The following is a 21,170-nucleotide window of genomic DNA, read 5'->3' on the forward strand; positions in this document are numbered from 1 at the left end:
GCCTGCGGAGCTTCCCACACCATCGACACTGATACAAAGGCAAAGTCTTCCTTGATGTAAGATGACCCACCTGGAGCAATGTTGGTGTCCATTCCCAGAGGTCCACTCTCCATGTCTACCTGTGTGCGTGTGCGTGTGTCTGGTCGAGGTCAGTCAGTCAGAGGAGACTGAGGACTCTACAGAAACATTAGCAACAGGTAAAACACCTGGAGAGACAAAGAGAGAGAGTGAGAATTCATCTCACTTATTGGTTCATTTAACAGGAACACTACACAATAATATGCAAAGCTATTTTCGTATGTAGACCGTGGACAGATGTTACAAAGTCAAATATAATAATAACACATTACATGTAAGTTACTGAAATAGTTTATAATGTTAGTATTTAATATACATATTAGATGCATTAAATATATATATATATTACAAATCACATAATTATACTACATTGCTACATACCAATTAGCATATACAACACAGAAGCACATGATGCATGGCATGCAAGCAATAAAATGGGCAAAACTACAGCCAATATAAATATTCACTAAATAAGTGCAAAATGCAAAGCAGAAGCATACAGTAGCCAGCAGAAACATTACAAACTACGCATACAGTACATGAAATATATGAATCACTCTGGCATATGTTGAGTTGTAGTGGATTTTATATATACTTGCACATGTAGATAAGAAAGTTTATGTCTTAAATTAATACATAAAGAAAGTTATGATAATTAATTTGGGATATTATGAGGAATATTCTGGGGGAATGTATTGTGAAACATAAGAGAGGATCACTGTTCTATTATTCTGTTTTAATGACAAATGTAATGATTAACTGTATGATGCATGAGAATGAATGAATGTTTTATTGTTTAGACAATAGTTAGACAATAAACAAATGGATGCCGATTGAAACCTGATATGTTGCTTTTATTCTGAAGGCAGGATATAAGGTTTTATTCTGAAGGGGAACTTCCTCTCGTTGACCGGAAGTGTGAGCTTTGACCCCCCCATTTTATCGATTAGCTTAGCGAACAGAACGGCGTTATCCTTTGAACTGACCAATGGAACTAACCCATAGGTGTGAATTCATTTGCATGACCAGACTAACGACCGAGCATTTGTTCTGGAGTCAGAGTTCTTTTGGTTCGGGATCTTGAGACAGCCCCGGTCTGTGGCTCGTTGGGAGCTGCAGTCCGTCTGTGGAGAACTCTCCCTTACCAGCTCCACGATCGTGAACGCTATATGAATATTATCTTTGCCATTAAATATTGTTAAACTTTAACTCATTGAATCCTGAATTTCCTGCGGCCACGGGACCAGGAGCTTTGAACAAATCTTACACATAATAAAAGCTGACAAAGCTAAACACTGATTCGTGGAGTTCTTAAAATTAGCTCTAAATAAATAGTAGCACGTTCCAGCCTGCAGGGATGAAAGACACACAGACACACACACACACACAGCTTTGTTGTCTACCCAAAAACTCATTGATTGTGTTAAAAACACAAGGCTTTAAAAAGGTTTGTTGAAAGAACATTGGGTCCAGTGCAAACCACTTGTTTGGTAGTTGACATTAACACAAGTTTCCGGGCCAGAAAGTGAACAGTTGCTTATTTTTTTCAATCCTCTCTTGTTCTTGTTATTTTATCCTCTCACCACCAAGAAACTGAACCGATTGCCCGTTACTCGCACAAAGAGGCAGACTCCATGCTTTTGGTTGCCGCAAGAAAAAGCCTTTAAAAAGTTCAACCTGTGCACTGTGGACACAGATGTTGTGGTCCCAGCCAATGCACATGTGTCAGAGCGGCACACCGAGGAGCTGTGGGTGGTATTTGGGACTAGAGAAGCTCCGGCTGGAGTCTGAGCTGAAGGAGTTTCTGGTGAACCTGCATGATTTTATCTGATTTCGCACAGGATCCGAGCCAGTGGCGCCGATGACGAGTATTAAGAATAAATTCATAAGTAGCCTTTTCTTGTTTACGTATGTAGATCATTGAGCCATCAGTATTACACTGAGACTGTTTCCTAACCAGTTAAAAGTCTCTTGCATCTTAGTAACATTTAAAGCACTTTTACATTGTGGTGTTGCGATATTTACTTCATCAAAGAATCTGAATACCTTTTCCACCCCTAGTTTTCCCAGTAGCTCGTCTCTCACATTTTCAGATGTCTAAGTGTCCATCAACGCACCAACAGGGAGTTTTACAAACTGTTAACACGCAATGATGATTTGACAAAGAAAATAAAGGGGTGTGTATGTTGACTTTGATGTATTGTCTCGGTCCGAAACAAGCTTCAAGTCTCTGCCAGTTGATTTAACTTAGAAATGACGGGAAACCAGAGGTCAATATAAACACAGATGAAGACAGCCAGCAGTAACCCGTGGTGGCTGACAAAACACGTGTTCCATTAATGCAACAGGATTTCTTACGAAGAAGAAAAAATATGATTTTTGTGTCTGTAACTAATGATTGTTTACATGATCTAAAGGCGTTTTAAGATTATTGTATGAACTATTTAGTCTATAAAATGGCAGCAAATGCCAAACAGTTCAAAATCTTAGTCTTGTTGCTTGATAAATGACATAAACAATCAATAAATTATATATATATATATATATATATATATATATATATATATATATATATATATATATATATATAATATTATATGAAGATTTGCTGTCTAAATGTAAACTTAATCCGATCAACCAAAAACCGATCTGTTAGTAGGAGCTGTATTGAATCTTTTGGCAACAACTCCCTCAGCTCAGTCTCACAGGCGAAAGGCTTGCTGAGCTCGGGCAGCCGGCCATTGACACAAGATCACAGTTCACTACTGAGGAAGTCTAAACACGGTTTACAAACAGAGATGTAATAATAGGGAATTTGGCTATGTGGTTGCTAATAATAGCCAACACAGTAAAAATAAATAAAAGTAAGTTAAAAAACTCAAGATTGCATAATGAGGAGGAGAAAACACAGTGACCATAAGGAGTCACTGACGGGAGTAGAAGGATGCATGCAGCCAAATTTGAATGAGAACGTGTGAAGCAGGAAACAAGTGTTTAGGGTGAATAACAGAACAACTTCCTGTCTGAGATACAGAGAGGGATATATCTATTTTTAGATTCTGAAGTGGAAGGTCAGAAAACAACAACAACAAACGCACGGACAGTGTGCAGTGTGCAGTGAGCGAGTCCATCACGAGCCTCTTCAATACCCTCTCAGGCCTCTTTGGTCCTCCTTCACCTCTTAACATCTGTCTCTGCAGCATCAAACACTCCTGCAGGCTTAAAGAGGGCCAGTCGCTCTTTTTGGTTTGGATTCTGAGGGTTAACAACGGGTGCAATGGTGGCAAACTGTTTACTGGAGAAAGGCTTCAAAACATGTAGGAAAGTGTTGGTTAGCTAGTTTGGTGGATTAAGATATGTAATTTACTATCACTAGGGATGTTAACCATTAAGCGGCAACAAGAATTTGGAAGGATTGATGCTATCAGTTAAAAGGTTAGAAGAAATTTTAAACACATTTTAATAAAAAGCTGAGCAAAACTCAGGAGCGGCTTTTTTCCCTCGTAGTGATAATAGTTGGTCCACCTTACAGGTCTGAAGTGCCCCCTGTGCCCATCGCTAGCATCAGGGCTAATTGGTTGGAAACAAACTATTACTAACTATAATTATATTCTATAAATTATGGACGTCCGTTGTTATTTATGGCCACTAGTTATGTTACGTAACGGTGTTTCCTTAACACAAACCATTTGTCTCCATTTCCTCTCTAACCTTAACCAAAACGAATCAACAACTATATCTATTTATCATTGATCTATTGTTATGGTCACACATCAAGCGAGAATACCGAACATTTTCATGGTTCAAGTTCTAGATGTGTTGCTTTTCTTTTTAGTTAATGTCAATCAATTGAATGCATAATGTAATAGTCTAATTTTGAGGTTTGTGCTATTGGTTGGACAAAAACCAACACGGTGACTTTATGTTCCTGGTTTCAAAAGACATTTGTCACTATTTTCAATCCATCGATTCCCCGGGGAAATAATCAGCAGATTAATCCGTAAAGATAATAGTCATTAGTCACAGTCCTATAAAAAATAGTAAAAAAAGATGAGCTCCACCTTAACCAACTCTAACTTTTATATTAATGCATGAGCACTAATAATTGTATAACACAAAACTTTAATATCTGTAACTCTAGTCTCTGCATATTTTAATACTGTAAGAACATTTTCCTGATGACCTACTTTTACTGAAGTGACATTTTCAATGCAGGCCTTCTACTTCGGTGTGGTATTAGTACATTTACTTTGGACCTGGATTACTTCCTCCACCACTGGCCCTATAAAAACGTCGAGGACTTTCTGCTTCTCTCTGTTCTGCATCACGGTACATCGAATGTCTGCGAGAAGATGAGCCGCTGACGGCCGGCTCTCGACAGAAACCAGACTCGAGGGGTCACGGCCGTGCGAGCGAAAGCACACTTTACGTCGGTTTTCCTGCAACCTGAACTCAACAAGCTCCATCTCCCTGACGGGGACCAAACAGACCGAAACAGAGTGGAAGTGTGGAGCCTGTTTACATCTCGGCTACAGTGAAGCTGCAGGATGTCCACCCGGATGATCAAAGGGACGCTGAAACAAAAGGCTCTACTTAAACTGTCACGTGCACCGTGCAGTCATGACACAGAGAGCAGTGGTAGAAAACTATTTGCTGTACTTGCACTTAAGTATTTCCATTTCATGCAACATTGTTGTATCCTTCATATCTACTTTCCTTTTTGTTTTGTTTTGCTCGTACGGATGCTTCAACTCAGATATGAATGAACTCGTATTTAGTGGCTTGTTCCAGACGGATTAATGCCACCTGTTCACGAGGAGGAGGAGGACAGGAAATTATCACTGCGCTAATCGACCTAGTTGTTTGAATAATTTCTCAAGCAAAAGAAAATAAATTAAGATTCTATTTGGTTCCAGCATCCGTGAATGTGACGACTTTAAGCTTTTCGTTGTCATCACTCTTATATGATAGTGAATTGAGTTTATTTGGGCTTCAGTCAATTATTCAAGCAATTTTAAAAGACATCAACCGGGGCTTATAATTTACAATGTTCTGACATTTCTTTCAGAATAAACAATTGATTTAACTTATCAAGAAATGAATCAAGTACGTTTGACTTTTATAGATACTAGTTACTTTGTACATAAAGAAACATGAAATAGCGCTCTACTTCTAATCTACCCAATAGACAAACTACAACATTGAAATGCTCTTACTTTGCTAGTGAAAGTAAATGTTCTTACATTGCTAGTGAAAGTAAATGTTCTTACATTGCTAGTGAAAGTAAATGTTCTTACATTGCTAGTGAAAGTAAATGCTCTTACTTTGCCAGTAAAAGTAAATGCTCTTACTTTGCCAGTAAAAGTAAATGCTCTTACTTTGCCAGTAAAAGTAAATGCTCTTACTTTGCCAGTAAAAGTAAATGCTCTTACTTTGCAAGTGAAAGTAAATGCTCTTACTTTGCCAGTAAAAGTAAATGTTCTTACTTTGCAAGTGAAAGTAAATGCTCTTACTTTGCCAGTAAAAGTAAATGCTCTTACTTTGCCAGTAAAAGTAAATGCTCTTACTTTGCAAGTGAAAGTAAATGCTCTTACTTTGCCAGTAAAAGTAAATGCTCTTACTTTGCTAGTGATAAAAGAAAAAGAACAACACTGAACGGCGCCGTTCTGCATAATGGCGAGATACTTACATTGAGCCGATAATACTTCTTTACTTTTATTGAATTAACATTTTGTATTTATGACGTTTACCTTTAATGCTGTGATTTCAGTGGTATTTCTACTTTTAAAGGATCTCTGTCACATTACTGTACAATCACAAGTGAACTGAGGTTTTTTTTGTAGCTCCAAGAACTTCAACAGATTGTTAAAAGAGTCAACTCTCTTAAAACGATCAGCTGATCCCATCATGTCAACTTTGGGAGTGGCAGCATTCTGTCAGCTGAACTTTAATTTATTGTTTGGATGTTTCGAATCAAAGCCTTCAGTATTTGGATTGAGGAGCTCCTAAAAATAAATAAAAGGTGTGCCATATTGTGTACACATGCTGCTGATGTATTTATAGAATAATATAACACTCAAAATGAATGGTTCAGTAATGACAATAATCATTAGTTGCAGCCAGTTGTATTATGGGAGTAAAAAACAGTTTCAGTGCTGATTGGCAACTGAATATTGCTTTAAGACAAACTGTGACTGTTCTTCAACAAAGCGGTTCGTACATGCCGTTCTTTTTACTGCACTACATTCACCTGAATGCTCCAGTTGTTCACTTCAAGGGTTTCACATTAGAGACACAAAGGCCTAAGATATCAAATATGATGCAGAAAACTGTCTGTGCATTCCTGACAATTGGCTAATAATGTACTGTTGATGCTTTAATTACATTTTACTGATAATATTCTGTACAATAGTAAATTTACTTATAATTAAATATAACATTTATTGTGTTAAATAATAACATTTTTAATTATCTAGAAAAGTTTTCAAATAATTTACTATAAAGGGAAAATTAGTAATACCATAACAGCACAACACTATAGAAAGTAAAGTAAAAGAAAAATAAAGAAATATTAGGAACAAAATGTACTTTGAATATAAAAAGAGCAAATTTGCTAAATCCACTGTCATTGTTATATAGCTATATTTTTGGATAATAATTGATAACATAATATGTCGGCAGTACTTTAATGTTGAAGTTGGGCAGCTCATTCTAATAAGGCATCATCTTCTTTAAAAGTATCTATAGTGCAGTATTTCTGCAGGGGTGGAGTATTCAGATCATTTACTTAAGTAAATACACACACCCGACTAAATAAAAAAAACTCAATGTTCACCATTGATGTATTGAAAATAGTGAAAAATGCCGTGACAATTGCGCAAAGTCACATATTCACAGATAGAAACCAGTAGTACACATTCAATTAAATGACATTACATTAAATGATGAGAGTATTTAAATAAAAAAACAGCAAACCCTCACATTTTGGAAGCATGAACAGTCAAATGTGTTTGAATGAAAAATGATTTAAATATTAACTAAATAGCTGCCTGATTAACTGACTAATCGTTTGAACTGTGCTATACAGCTGTTTAACAAAACATCACATTTCATAAGTGGTGGGTTTTGTGTGCGAATCTCTTCATTTATTATGTAACTTAAGATGTGGGAGATTTAGATCATATATAATAGAAGCATTAAAAAAGAAAGGAGTGGAGTAGCCTACAGTACAAGTTACAGTCCTTCGGGCAGTGACGTTAGTAGATTGAATGTACTTCCATCACTGTCAAGCTTCAACACATGTGTACCACTCTCACTTTAAATACCGGCGTACTCTTATACTTAATTCACAGTAAGCCAGATTATTAAATCCCCACGCGTCTTTAATCTTTCCCTGGTTGTTGTTTTCAGGTCGGACTCTACTTGTTTGTCCCGTTCAGAGGTTCCTGCGGTTTGACGCGGAGGACGAAGACTGACAGCAGTAAAACTCTCCGTGTGCTCAGAAACTCACGTCCGCGGCGGCCCGGCCACATTCCGCCGTACGACGGGCGGCGGAGAGGAGCCGCACTTTGAACGGATACGGCTACTCACCGTCATGTTTCCCCGCGGTTTATGTCTCTGCTCCCGAACTGTCAAACTTGTCCAAACTTTTTCTGAAAACACACCAACATTCCTGCTTCCGCTTCCTGAAACCTGCATGAGGAGAGGGGGCGTGTCCTTGACGGGTGGGAGACGGCAAAACAGCGACACCTGGCGGACTGACTCGGTGCACACAGGACGGTCATCATATGCGGGGATGGAGGAAGTACTCGCGCATATTTGACTTACAATACAAAATAAATACGCTAGTTAAATACAATTTTAAAGTTGAACAAATGAATACCATAATTGTTGTAAACTGTTGCTGTTGTTACAAAAAAGCTGTTGTCTTATGTGTGAGTTGCTGCAGCAGAAACAGTGACGTTACACAGTGATGGGGAATAGTAATATCATTAAGTAATAATTAGTAGATTTACTAAACTAATGTAATGTTTTGAGAGGGGTGGATACATACATACATAAATGTATCATCCAAAAAAAAGAAAGAAAGAAATTGTGACCTGAGCTTTTACCTGCAGTGCTTTCATTTAACCACCAGGTGGAACCAAACACCATGTTTCAATGAGACGCTCCTGTCAATGCATCCGTGATGATCCAACAGCTACCTGCTCGTTATCTGAATGTAAACCACACTAATGCTATTAAAAGGTGTTCACCCATTAGTCATTTCGTAAACAGGAAAACAGAATCACCGGGACAGAAACATTTACACTATTAAAGTTTATTCCAGATAGTTCAACTAAATATTATGGATTGATACCGAACTTACTTTTAAACCACACACAAATCACAAAGAAAAGAAAAGAAAGAAAGAAAAGAAAGGAAAGAAAGTTAATTAGTCTATTCATGTTCTGTATCGTTTCACACAACGTATTGTACTGGTACTGGATAACACTGACTTTGTTTATTTAAATGCCAATCGTCTTCCTCCCATTGTCATATACGACTCTCCAGATTCATATCAAGTTAATCTTTACTTCAGTGGTATATTATTTTCGAATGCATTTTAATCATCCTCATTAATTAAAACAATTATGTGTCCCTTGTTTTTATAGCTCCGTCTGGACATAATTGTTATCTTCATATATATATATATATATATATATATATATATATATATATATATATATATATATATATATATAACCACCAGGTTAATTGTTATCTTCATATATATATATATATATATATATATATATATATATATATATATATATATGAAGATAACAATTATGTCCAGGCGGAGCTATAAAAAGTTATCTATTTATATAAGTTATTCATATATATATATATGAAGATAACAATTATGAAGATAACAATTATGTCCAGGCGGAGCTATAAAAACAATGGATATATATATATATATATATATATATATATATATATATATATATATATATATATGTTTTTTCTTATAAATTCAATGTTTTATTTGTTCTGATGTTGTGTTATATTTTGTGCTGTTTTCAGCTCGTTCATGTGAGTGTTTGTTTTGGGTTCCCCCAATTAAACCTTATACGTAAACATTTAATAAATGGTTTATAACACACTATAATGTAATTGTAAGCACATATAGATGTTTATTAATATATTTGACAATAAATATAACTTCGCCTGTGGGCACCCAGGCTGCAATAAACACATGATGAATAACAACAAAGTAAAATACAGTTGTTATAATATAAAATATGTCGTTATAGGAGAATATACTAACTATTAAAACAACACTTCATGTGTATCTGCTTATAATGACACTAATCTGTGTTATAAACCATATATTGAATGTGTATATACTGCTTAAAGATGCAATAGAGGTTCAAGTAAAATGTTATTTAAAAGATGACAAATTAAATGATTTAAAGTTTGAAAGTTAATCATAATATAAGACATTGTATTCTGTCTAAGATGTACTACCGTGTGCGTGTGTGTGTGTTGAGTTTTCATTGCTTCCTTCTATTTATGAATAGGTTAATCTGACCTTCTCCACACACACACACACACACACACACACCACCTGCAGTATAGAATAATAGTTCTTATTCAACAGCGAGTTGCTCTGTTTGTTCTCTTTGTTTAGAGTAATTTAGTTATTGTCACCTCACTGCTGTTTAATCAAAAGTTCAAACTCTTCTTGTCCTTGTTTCTTTCTCCTGATAAACGTCTGTAAAATGATTTATGTTTCTCTGGATGTCTTCATCCATTGAAACTGTACAGGTAAATATATTCAAGGCCACTTCCAGCTTTGTTTTGACTGGAAACCATCAAATCAAACTGTGACTTCTGTCTATTTTGGATATCAGTAAATTCTGACGTAGCTATTTATTTGATTAGTATTTAGTTATTTTAGTCACATGTGGTATTGTTTAATTATTCTAGATGTTTGCTTATTTAGTTTAGATTTTTTGAAATATTTGAATAGATTTTTCTTTTGATAGTCTTTTTGTTTACCTGGGATTATAGGAGTAGGCACAGGACCACCATGCACCATGGTTGGGATGTCTTTTATTTGTTGGCTTGTTTTGTTTTGTTCAATAAATTATGAGAAAAACAGAATATTGTATGGACAATGCATTCTTTTGCCTGCGTGGACCACAAACCCATGTTGGCCCTTTGATTTATGTTTCTTTTTGATTTATTCGACAAATGGCCACTGCAAGTTCATTTTTTACATTATAAAGTCGGCCTTATTATAAGTTGTATAGCAGAAAGTAAATATCATTCCATGTTATACTCGGCATTCATGAGTTATATATTCATTAATCCTGAAGGGAACGGTGGATTGATTTTGTGTTAACCATTATCTGTGAGAGGATCCACGGTGATGGGACGGACACACCAGTCCTCTAAAGTCGCCTGGTAACTTCTTGGCAACCAGTTTAGCGTCACCATAGCAACCTCTTCACTGGAGAACAGCCTGGTCCAAAGTCCGCTGCTTCTTTCCGTTTGGTCAGAGGGACTAAACGCAACCAGACTGACTCAGTGGATGTGGACCAATGGGATAAGCCCCTCCTACGGCCTCGATAAGCCACGCCTACTGGTTTCCTCCATCTTCTGCTGACATATTTTTTTAACATTCAGTCGGTGTAGCAAACCCGCTAAACTAACTTTTAAATCATAGACTGTATATAAGAAGTTGTCATTGTCATCGTGACGTCCCCCATTGGTTTGTGGACTGCCGTTTTGAAGTTGCGTTCAATGATTTCGCCGTCGCCATCTTGGAATTTCGCCGTCGCCATGTTGTTTTTTTGCAACCGATGAACGAAAGTGACCATATTTGGAATGCGGAGGAGTGGCGTAGTGACGCCGGATACGGCTCTGGTAGCGGAAGCGACCTGTCATCACAGTAGCCCCGCCCTAAAGCTTACCTCGTTTTATGGTCTATTTGACTCTAAATGGACCATACGTTACTGAATGAACATCATGCTGTATTGAATAAGACTTGAAACTAGAGATTGAGACCATGAACCCCTGTTTACAATCTGAGGTAATAAATCAAGAGAGAAGGAGGAGTCAACCCCTGCTGGTCAGTAGAGAGAATGCAAGTTTTAAGACGATTCTGAATCGGCTTCACTCTGCAGAGCCGGAGGTTGCTGTCTGGTTTATACAAATTTACGGTTAAGCAAAGAGGAAAAATTTTACTAATTGTAACTAATAACTAGCAGCTCTGCAAGGCTGTACGTAGCGCTGCTTTGAGCTAAATGCTAATGTCATGCTAACATTCTCATCCATGTTTCCATGGATGCATCCATTATTACTGGGACATTTCACCCAAAACCTCCCGATTGCAATGGAATGGATTCAAACTTTGACTTTAGGGCGGCGCAATAGGAAAACTCATTGAAAGATATTCCAAAACTATTACTGTTGATCCTGAGGGGAACACAAATGTCTGAAACTAATTCATTGCAGTTCATCCAATACTAATCAATATATTTCACAAAATAAACTGAAATACCAACCTGCTGGTGGTGCTTAGGAAATGTGGATCACCAAAATCATGAGGATTCATCCTCTGGGGAACCCGAATGTCTATAAATCTCATGAAAATCAATCCAGTGTATATGTTGAGATATTTCAGTCCGGAACTGGTGATGGATCAACATCCACCTCTTGAGGCTCTGCACTGGTGGGGCTAAAGCCTTATATCGAGCCAACAAGCTTCACAGGTGGGGCTCAGTATCAGTCAGGGAGATAACTGGTTGGGGTTAGAGGTGAGGTTGAGTGCAGGTAAGGTGGGAGGAAACAGGACAATGACTTTGACACACCTGAAACCTGCACCAGACAGTTAGCACGAACTATCATTTGGTTTGGACCCCATCTGGTAATCTGTAACTTGGATATGTAATCTGGACCACGAAGAACTCCCAATGAAGCAGGTGTACATACACCCAGAATGCATTTCGATTTTCTATATTTCTTTTCTATATATTCATACATTCAACAACAATTATGGTAAACCTTTACATATAATCATCACGCACCTTCCATGATGTGCATAATATTCGTGCGGGTGCGCATGCGTGCTACATGGCGACAGATGGTCAACTTTTCCTCACAAAGAGAGAGAGGGGACGAGAGGGGGGGGGGGGGCGGGGGAGAGAGATAGATAGAGAGACTTTTGGCTCGTACAAATGGATTCGTCACGTGATCCCCGGGGCCGTTTTAATGACGTTCGTACCATATGGCGCGTGCCGGGAGGGTGTGGCCTCGATATGCTAATTACCCCCTTGTGTGTGTGCATGCGTGTGCGTGTGTGTGTGTGTGTGTGTGTGTGCGAGTATAAATGCAGCATCCTCCCACACACACGCCTCAGAAAGCTCAGAGCAGATCACGCACAGTCACGCCCGGACACGCACAGAGCGCGCGGGATGCGTGCAATCTGACAGACAGCGGCTTGCTACAACAGGTAGGGGTTTTCTTCTTTTTAAGATTAGCAACTAACATCTGTGTAATCTAACCTTGAGGATGATGATTATGATTAATTATGTTTCGGCTCCCAAATTAATGAGCCATCACCAATGCTAATTTAGATCCGAGAATCATTAACACGGTTTCGGTTCTCCAATAATTCCTCTCGTATGAAAACTATTTCGCGTGCAGCCTAAATAAACAAAGATGCTTCTTTTTTTTTTTTTAAAGTCTGATTTGTTTTTATTATATTTTAGTTTTTAATAGACTTTTTAAAACTCCCATACATATATTTGTGTTCCCCTCATCAGTTTATTTGACTCATTAATACAAATAAAGGCAGTTATTTGTTGTTATTCGTGTTCGTCCCTTATGTCTCACCTAAACCTGTCTGTCGGTCTGTTGAACAGACGGGACGAGTAAGCAGAGAGCGGGAAGGGTATATAAAGGTAATAATACTCATTAATATAATTATTATTCAAAAGTTGACTTCCAGCCAACTGCTTTTAATTAATGAACGGTGAATCGTTGCCTTTCAAGACGTCCGTAAATCATCCGCTCCTCAATTAAAAAGACGAGGTTTTCTTTTAACGGACTTCATTTTTACATCTGTTAAACAAATCAAATATATTAATTTCACTGACCATGAGCTGCAGATTTGAGCATTTTATCAACAACTAAACTGAAGGCTGTTTTACTTTATATTCAATTAGGCCAAATCTAAAACTAAATATCGTATTTTCTGGGATGAATATTGTGAAGCCGTCCGCGTCAATTGTGTGACTGTGGTATACATTTAAAATTGACATAACTCTGCGGGGAATTGTCTTTTATTTGCAAAACGTTTATCAATGTTCCCCGTTTTATGTATTTAGCCTCAAGGCCTCCGTTTATTTCTCCGGAACCGTTAAGTTCTACGCGTGTTGCATTTTTTGACACTTTATTTATTTATTTTAAAGAAAGCCACATCAATTAAGATTCAAACCCTACATTTATTTTATTTTAGATTCCGTTTTGATTTAGACTGAGAACCTGCCGCATAAAAATAATCTGTAAAAAAAACGTGTGTTTTTATAAGTAATGAATCCGAGCAGCTTCGTTACATATTTGTTTATAGTTTCTGTCCATTTTATTTTAAAGCAAATAAAAGTATGAAGATCCTTCCTCCGTATACCTGTGTATTCCGTTCAGGAAATTAGTCAGATCCCATAATAATAATAATAATGTTCCATAATCATTTACAAAATAAATGCCACCTGTTCATTAAAATATAAAAAAAAACTATAGCAAATAAGCAGGTAATTTCTAATTGTATTACAATATTTATTCAAACTAATAACAGCAGTGAGAACATGCTGTATACTATAACCAGGTCTCTAATGGGCAGTTTAATTATTTACTTTCAATAAGATACAGAGATTAAGTGTGAGTATGAGTTTTGAATTGTTTTCTAATGAACACATCTATTCTGTTCTCTTTACTCTCAAACAGAGAATCAGCATCATGACCAGGTCTGTGCAGGAGGAGCAGGAGTCTGTGGAGTCGGAGGAGCAGCAGGAGCTTCACAGCCCCATGGAAGGAGGGGGAGAAGGAGAAGGCGAAGAAGAGGAGGACAGCCTCCACCATCTCGAGGAGGACGAAGAGGAGGACGATGAGGAGGAAGAGGACGACGACGATGGCGAGAACAAACCCAAGAGGCGAGGGCCGAAGAAGAAGAAGATGACGAAGGCTCGTGTTCAGAGGTGAAGGAGATTGACAGCGTTTTTTTTAAAAAGAAGTCTTTTCAGCTAAAGTGTAAAGTTTGTCCTGTGGGTGGCGCTAGAGGAAACGTCATGCGGTCATGAAAGTGAGCAGGGGTCATCCTCTGAGGAGCAGGACTGGGAACGGCAGATCTTCTGGAAATCTGACCCGTATCCTTGTTGGACGGATGAATATCATCATCCCTCTGAAGGGACAACACGAGCTGGCGGCAAAACCATTATTTGATTATAATAATAAAAAATAACAATCAGACTTTAAAAAGATCTGATTAAAAAAAAAAGTTTTAACTATGGATCTGAGAATATGTTGAAGTGGGACCATCGGACCAGTGTTTCATTACCCAGAAGCCTCAGCAGTCGTCCGGCTCTCATGGTCTGTGGTTAATCATGAAAAAATTTGTTATAATGTTTGAATGCAAAAATATAACTCGACACAAATCAGTTCACCAGTGTATTTGAGCAACTTTTCCGATCTGTCGTCCTCCTCTCCAACACATTTATATTCATCACGTTATACAAGAACGACACCCACAATATGACATCACATTCCCAGCAGTGTAATGATATTTGACTGGTGGAACTTGATGTGGCCACGTGCAGTCTGAAACAACAACAACAACCTCCTCTCCATATTGTCATCTATATTTTGATTCATGGAATTGGACATCAATCTAATGTAAGGCAGTCAACGACAGTTTCCCGTCTTAAAATCCATTACCCCTGCGGTGTGAATCCTTAGGTGGAGTTTCCAGAGTTTTCACTGAAGGTCATATACAGAACTTTCCCAGCGTGGCTGCAGATTTGTAACTACATAATCGCTCTCCTGTTTAATTTTGGGTTAGCAACCTGTTTATCTAACAGCCCATTTACACCAGCTGGGTTTTAATTGCATCTTTTCATGCCTCAAGTGTTTATTTTCTTCTGTTCTATATTTGAGTGACTGTCAGTATCTATTGAGCTGTAAATTACTGCTAAAATGCCTGGAGGCCAACATGCTGACGACTTGGGGCTGCAGACATTTGTCTTGCTCCATGTAGTTCTTGGATGCTGATCCCTGCTAACTGATGACTGATGCTAACTGATGACATATGCTAACTGATGAGGCGGCTAACGTTGAATTTGTTTTGCGTTTCCGCAGGTTTAAGGTCCGTCGAATGAAAGCTAACGCCCGCGAGAGGAACCGCATGCACGGGCTGAACGACGCTCTGGAGTGTCTGCGGAAAATCGTCCCTTGCTACTCCAAAACCCAGAAACTGTCGAAGATCGAGACGCTCCGCCTCGCCAAGAACTACATCTGGGCCCTGAGCGAGGTCCTGCGCTCCGGCAAGGCCCCCGACCTCATGAGCTTCGTCCAGGCGCTCTGCAAAGGTCAGTGTCACCTTAAAACCAAGACCTCCTGAGCTAGTCTGGGGCCTGGTCTCTGGTTATAGGAAATTAAGATGAAGGGAAACAATATGACCACGTGCCCTCGACCAGGGAGAGTTTTTTTATTTAGAAATGTCAGTAAACCAAATAAAACATGAACATATTGTATATTTTAAACCTGAATCTGACACTTTCGTGGAGGGAAAACAACCCGACTTGTCTCCAGCTCTGCTAGCAGCTCTGTGTATTGATCGGTATTGACTGATTATTGTCTCTGCTCTCAGGTCTGTCTCAGCCGACCACTAACTTGGTGGCGGGCTGCCTGCAGCTGAATCCTCGAACTTTTCTGCCGGAGCAGACGCCCGACCTGCCGGTCCACCTCCCCCCAGCCGGCGCCGCAACCTATCCCGGACACTACTCCTACCAGAGCCCAGGGCTGACGGCCGGCCTGCCCAGCCCGCCCTACGGCACCATGGAGCCTTCCCACATCTTCCACCAGGTCAAAGGTCAGCCCTACGGCCCGCTGGAGCCCTTCTTCGATGGCGTGCTGGTGTCGGACGGCCCGGCGTTCGACCCGCCCCTCAGCCCGCCTCTCAGCATCAACGGAAACTTCTCGTCCTTCAAGCACGAGGCCGCCGCGGCTGCAGACTACGACAAGAGCTTCTCCTTCAGCGTGCACTACGGGGGAGCGGGAGGAGCCGGCGGGCACCCTGCCGTCTACGGTGGCGGGGGGCCCAACCCTCGGTGCAGCGAGCTGCAGGTGGACGGGCTGATGGGCTTTGACGGACACACGCACCACGAGCGGATGATGAACGCCCAGCTGAACGCCATCTTCCACGACTCCTGAGGAGGAGGGCGACGAAAGACAGAGGCCGATGAAGACAGGGAGACGAACAGAGACAGTTATTTAGAGAGACGGACAGTTCTATGTATGTCAATCGTTTCATAGCTGTCTTTCTTTCTGTCTTTCCTTTCTTTCTGTCTTTCTGCGCCACAACTCCTCCTCCTCCCCCTCCTCCTCCTCCTCCCGAGGGTGGCGATGGTGACGGCGATGACAAAGTCACGTTGATGATGTAACCTTCTCTGTAGCGCTTCGTCCCGCAGGAGACGCTCTCTGAATGTCTCGTTATTATTATTCTTATCACTTAAAAATAATCAATAATCAATGAGCAATAATCTGGAGGAAACTATGCAATTTTGTTCAAACCTGAGCGATGCTCAGTTGATAATTCCAAATGTTGAAAGAATAAAGATTTCTCTATTTTTGGGTGTGTAAGGCGGCTCTGAGCCGGGTGTTTGGGCCGGCGTCGGGGCCGAAATGTTCATGTTGTTCATGTGGTTTTTACTTTTTGCTTTTTATAACGTTCCTGTAGCGTTCTGTTAACTTTTCATGTGACTCTTGTTCATATTTTATAAGATAGATGTTTATAAAGGCCTTTCATTAAAAGGAATTCCATGTGATTCAACCGAGAGACTCTGTTCATCAGCAACAACACAACAAATGCCCTTTTCGTTCGGTCGTAAGCGGTTCCTTCCAGTTTAGCTCTCTATCAAATTCAACTCAAAATGTTTGGATGACACATTTATACGCGGGAAAAAATCCAGAAAGATTTAAGCAGTCAGGTGATGTATGCAAAAAACGTTCATCTTGGTCGTGCAAAATATGGATATCTGGTATACAGATGACCGATTAACCAGTTACTTCAGTGAATGTCAATACCACAAAATATTGTGATAATATTAATAAACCATATCTTCATTGGAGAAGTTATAATTGTAATGTCAAAAGTAATGGCGAGTATTTTGATAATCAATGAGTCATTTGAGTAGCTTTTTAAGCAACAATGCTTAAATTGCACTGGTTCAAATGTGAATATGTATCTTCTTAGTGTTCTATGATAGTAAATTGAACATCTTTAGGTTTTGGACGGTCGGTCGTACAAAGCAAGGAATTTAAAGACATGCACAATGAATCCAGAAAATGATCAGCAGATAAAATAAGAGTAATAATAATAATAATGAATCATCGTTACAACATCCAACTTTCCACACAGCTGCTGTCAAAAGATCCACTACAAACGGCAGTGAGCTTATTTTAATATTTTTGGAGAACCAGCTCACAAACCTGCAGATTCCGTCGTAAATGAGATGGAAGCTCGAAAAACTTGCAAAGCTGCAGGTTTTACACGTGACTACAGTATTGATAAACACATGAGGGAAAAACACATATCTCCTTACAGAGAAAACCCTGTTGACACGTTAACAACATTATCTCAGACGGAAGGACACAACCAGGATCACTGTAAGTGTGTGTGTGTGTGTGTGTGTGTGTGTGTGTGTGTGTGTGTGTGTGTATGAAGGGCACAGATGTTCGTTCTGCGGGCAAGATTTTAATTTATGAAAATGATCTTGTTTATGCATGAGAGCCCCCCTCTATACACACTATGTCCTGCTGTGTGTGTGTGTGTGTGTGTGTGTGTGTGTGTGTGTGTGTGTGTGTGTGTGTGTGTCACCTGGGACAATATGGTGGCCATATCCCACCATTTAGCCTCCCTTTTAAAGTGGAATAATAATGAGAGAAAGTCAGACGGTGGTGTAAAGATTTATCGTGTTCAAATAGATTAGAAACTATTCTTTTAAATCCTGCGAGATATCTGGAACAAAAACAACAAGGTGTCAAGTAACAATGCAGGGAAAAGATGCTTTAAATTTAATGGCAAACATCGTACCGACATACATAGTGATCTGGAGAAAATACCAAATACTTTTTGTTTAAAAAGCTCAGCTGTTTCTTTTGTTTTTTTGGAGAAATATATGAATTAAAACATCATGTCGACATGTTTTAAATACATTGTACTAGCATCCGCAGTATTAGCAGTATCAATAGTAGTATTAGCAGTGGTCTTTGTGATAGAGGTTTTGTGTTTCAGTCTGTTGTCTGATCATAACACTGATTAATGCAGCTTAAATCCCGCCATCTGCCATCAACACACACACACACACACACACACACACACACCACACACACACACACACACATACACACACACACACACACACACACACACATAGGATGGTGTTTATACCACAGCGGGGGAACACCATGCGCTCTGAATGGTTGGCATGTGTCTTTTAAAACCATATAGAGGAAGGATTGTATGTAGTATGGTGGGCGGGGTCAAAAGGGGTGTTGGTATGTGTATTTTTGAACTTCTGGGTCTGTGATGCCATTGGTACCAAAAGCAATGTTTTGCCTATAATTCAATTGGGAAAGTTATGTCTGTAAAATCAGCTTACCAGTCCAAACACTTGAATAACCCGTATTTAAACTGGACCACGGATGTGGAAGAAGTGCAGAAGATTTGTGTAGTTTTATACACAGCAGTCGAGTCATTTTGGCTTCATGCAGTGACTTTCATAGGCGTGAACCCCCCCCCCCCGCCTCCAACGCTGTACCCCGTTCTCTCTATACGTCCATGTATTGCTAAACTAAGCTAAGCTAAATATCTCCAAGCTCCAGCTTCATGTTCAGCCCCAATTGAGAAGCCGCTACGCGCCGATACGCGCCGCTCTTTATTGGAGTTGGGGAAGTTAACCAGACATACACATGGCGGTCCATTCACTCAAAGTTGCGCACTGCGCAAATGATCTTCTGTAGTTTTGGCGCCATATCATGGATGTATTATTATTAAAGCTGAACACTGGACTCAAACATGGAGCCTTGTCACTTGAATGCAAATCGCTTTATTGAGCATGAGCCAAATTAAGTTGTTTGGCCTCCTGGTTTATCTCCATTTGATACTTGCTTTTCTGAAGCCGGCTTAAATCCTCTTGGCTTCCGGCACACTAGAATGGGATAAAATAAATGAATCCCATGGCTCCTCTAGAAATCCTGATTAATACTGGACCAAATGGAACAACTGAAATACAGAAATATAGTCAATGGATAAAAATACATTTTAAGAACCTATAGAAACCTAAAAGAAGATGACGATGACGTCCCTCAATGCAATGCTGTCAAACCAGTAGCCCAACCTTCACCAGCTGCACCATTAAGATGAGATATAGCCTACATTCTACCAATTATTATAATTATGTTATAATAAAATGGGTTGCTATACATAATGAGTAGGCTACTTTTACTTTTGTAGCATATTTAAAAAAAAACATATGTTGATGATAATACTGTTGGATTTTAAATGCAGAGTATTTTAACCGGAGAAGCCTATTTTTATTGTTACTTTTACTTACGTAAAAGATCGGAGTACCCCGTCCCCTGATAATGAATGCACGTATGAAAATGTGCCAAACCTTACTTAGTAAAAGTATACATGCTTTAAAGTAGCACACATTGGAAATGCTCAAGTTAAGTACAGCTATTAAATGTACTTGCTGAGCCCGTAGCTGCAAACACTGTGCGCACTCCCGCTTGGATGAACGCGGGAGCGAGCGCACCTCTTCGAAACGGTGGATCTCCCGCGTGCCCGAGACAGTCCTGCAAAGCCGCTCCCCGTCTCCATAGCGACGACACCCCGGAAATACAACACATCCCGACCACTGGCGACCAGCTTGCTGTACTCTTATCTTCTGTTTATCCTAGTGGAACAAAAGCGAGTTTGTTTGTTTGTTAATTATTCGGTTGAGCCGGTAAACATGTCGGAGCCTGAGGAGGAACTCCAGGGAGAGCAGAGACACAGCACGAAGAAGAAGAAGAAAGAGAAACGGAGCGCGAAGAAGAAGAAGAAGAAGAAGAAGAAGGAGGAGGAGGAAGAGGAGGAGGAGAAGCGGGAGGAAGAGGAGGTGGAGGAAGAAGAGGAAGCCGAAGATGACAACAGGTGAGTGTTAGTTTTGAGGGTTCCTTCAGATTCAGGTTCCACGTGGAGCAGAGAGGCTCTCTGATTGGTTCACACAAGAAAACCTTCATTTCAGTGAAAAGTATCAAGAATCACACAGCTCTTTCAAAGTAAAAGCCCCACAGTCAAAACTTTACCAAAGTAAATCTAAAACTCCTAAAATATCCATGAAGTTGACTGAGTATATTTAAACAACTAAATATCTCGACCTTCTGACTGTTTGGAATAACCTGTACGTGTGTGGTGTGTGTGCCTTAGTGAGTGTGTCGTGCTGCGTGGGATCTTCAAACTGGGGAAGAAGAGTCACGACGTCCTGCTCACCCGAACCAGGCTGACGTGGATCCCCATCACCCCGGAGACCCCCACAGGTCAGTTACCACGGTGACAGAGCTACCGCGGGGATAACAGTAGCCCTGTTGATGTCAGACAGACAGGCAGACTGTGTGTGTGTGTATGTGTGTGTGTGTGTGTGTGTGTGTGTGTGTGTGTGTGTCGAGCCAGCTGGTGCTGTAATGGAGAAGTTCTGTCATGTTGAGACCACCTAAAACATGACATCTGGACACAAAAACACACACGCACACACACACACACACACACACACACACAC

General features: G+C 39.7%; 3 protein-coding genes across 3 annotated transcripts in view; 2 read left to right on the top strand and 1 right to left on the bottom strand.

Moving 5' to 3' along the window:
• itprid2 (ITPR interacting domain containing 2) overlaps positions 1–7,780 on the bottom strand; it is a 36,774-nt gene extending 28,994 nt beyond the window's left edge. The window contains exons 1-2 of the mRNA XM_034561056.1: positions 7,669–7,780; positions 71–206 (exon numbers count right to left, since the gene is read on the bottom strand). Coding sequence (XP_034416947.1) covers positions 71–113 — 43 coding nt within the window. The 5' untranslated portion in view covers positions 114–206; positions 7,669–7,780. The remainder of the gene's footprint in view (positions 1–70; positions 207–7,668) is intronic.
• Positions 7,781–12,494: 4,714 nt separating this feature from the next.
• Positions 12,495–17,479, top strand: neurod1 (neuronal differentiation 1). The gene is made up of 4 exons (XM_034561722.1): positions 12,495–12,583; positions 14,077–14,327; positions 15,484–15,713; positions 15,995–17,479. Exons 2-4 carry the CDS (start codon positions 14,089–14,091, stop codon positions 16,555–16,557), a joined length of 1,032 nt encoding a protein of 343 aa, XP_034417613.1. The 5' UTR covers positions 12,495–12,583; positions 14,077–14,088; the 3' UTR covers positions 16,558–17,479.
• Positions 17,480–20,210: 2,731 nt separating this feature from the next.
• The window catches only part of cerkl (ceramide kinase-like), a 28,920-nt gene continuing 27,960 nt past the window's right edge, over positions 20,211–21,170 (top strand). Inside the window, exons 1-2 of the mRNA XM_034561050.1 lie at positions 20,211–20,545; positions 20,822–20,931. Coding sequence (XP_034416941.1) covers positions 20,364–20,545; positions 20,822–20,931 — 292 coding nt within the window. The 5' untranslated portion in view covers positions 20,211–20,363. The remainder of the gene's footprint in view (positions 20,546–20,821; positions 20,932–21,170) is intronic.

This window comes from Cyclopterus lumpus, chromosome 21 (assembly GCF_009769545.1).
Source record: "Cyclopterus lumpus isolate fCycLum1 chromosome 21, fCycLum1.pri, whole genome shotgun sequence".
Taxonomy (NCBI): Eukaryota; Metazoa; Chordata; class Actinopteri; order Perciformes; family Cyclopteridae; genus Cyclopterus; species Cyclopterus lumpus.

Excerpts from the sequence above, each read along its gene's own strand:
- neurod1 (XM_034561722.1), top strand. The coding sequence starts at position 14,089 with ATGACCAGGTCTGTGCAGGAGGAGCAGGAGTCTGTGGAGTCGGAGGAG. Across the intron at positions 14,328-15,483 it reads ACGAAGGCTCGTGTTCAGAG|GTTTAAGGTCCGTCGAATGA; the intron begins GTGAAGGAGATT and ends GCGTTTCCGCAG. Across the intron at positions 15,714-15,994 it reads CGTCCAGGCGCTCTGCAAAG|GTCTGTCTCAGCCGACCACT; the intron begins GTCAGTGTCACC and ends CTCTGCTCTCAG.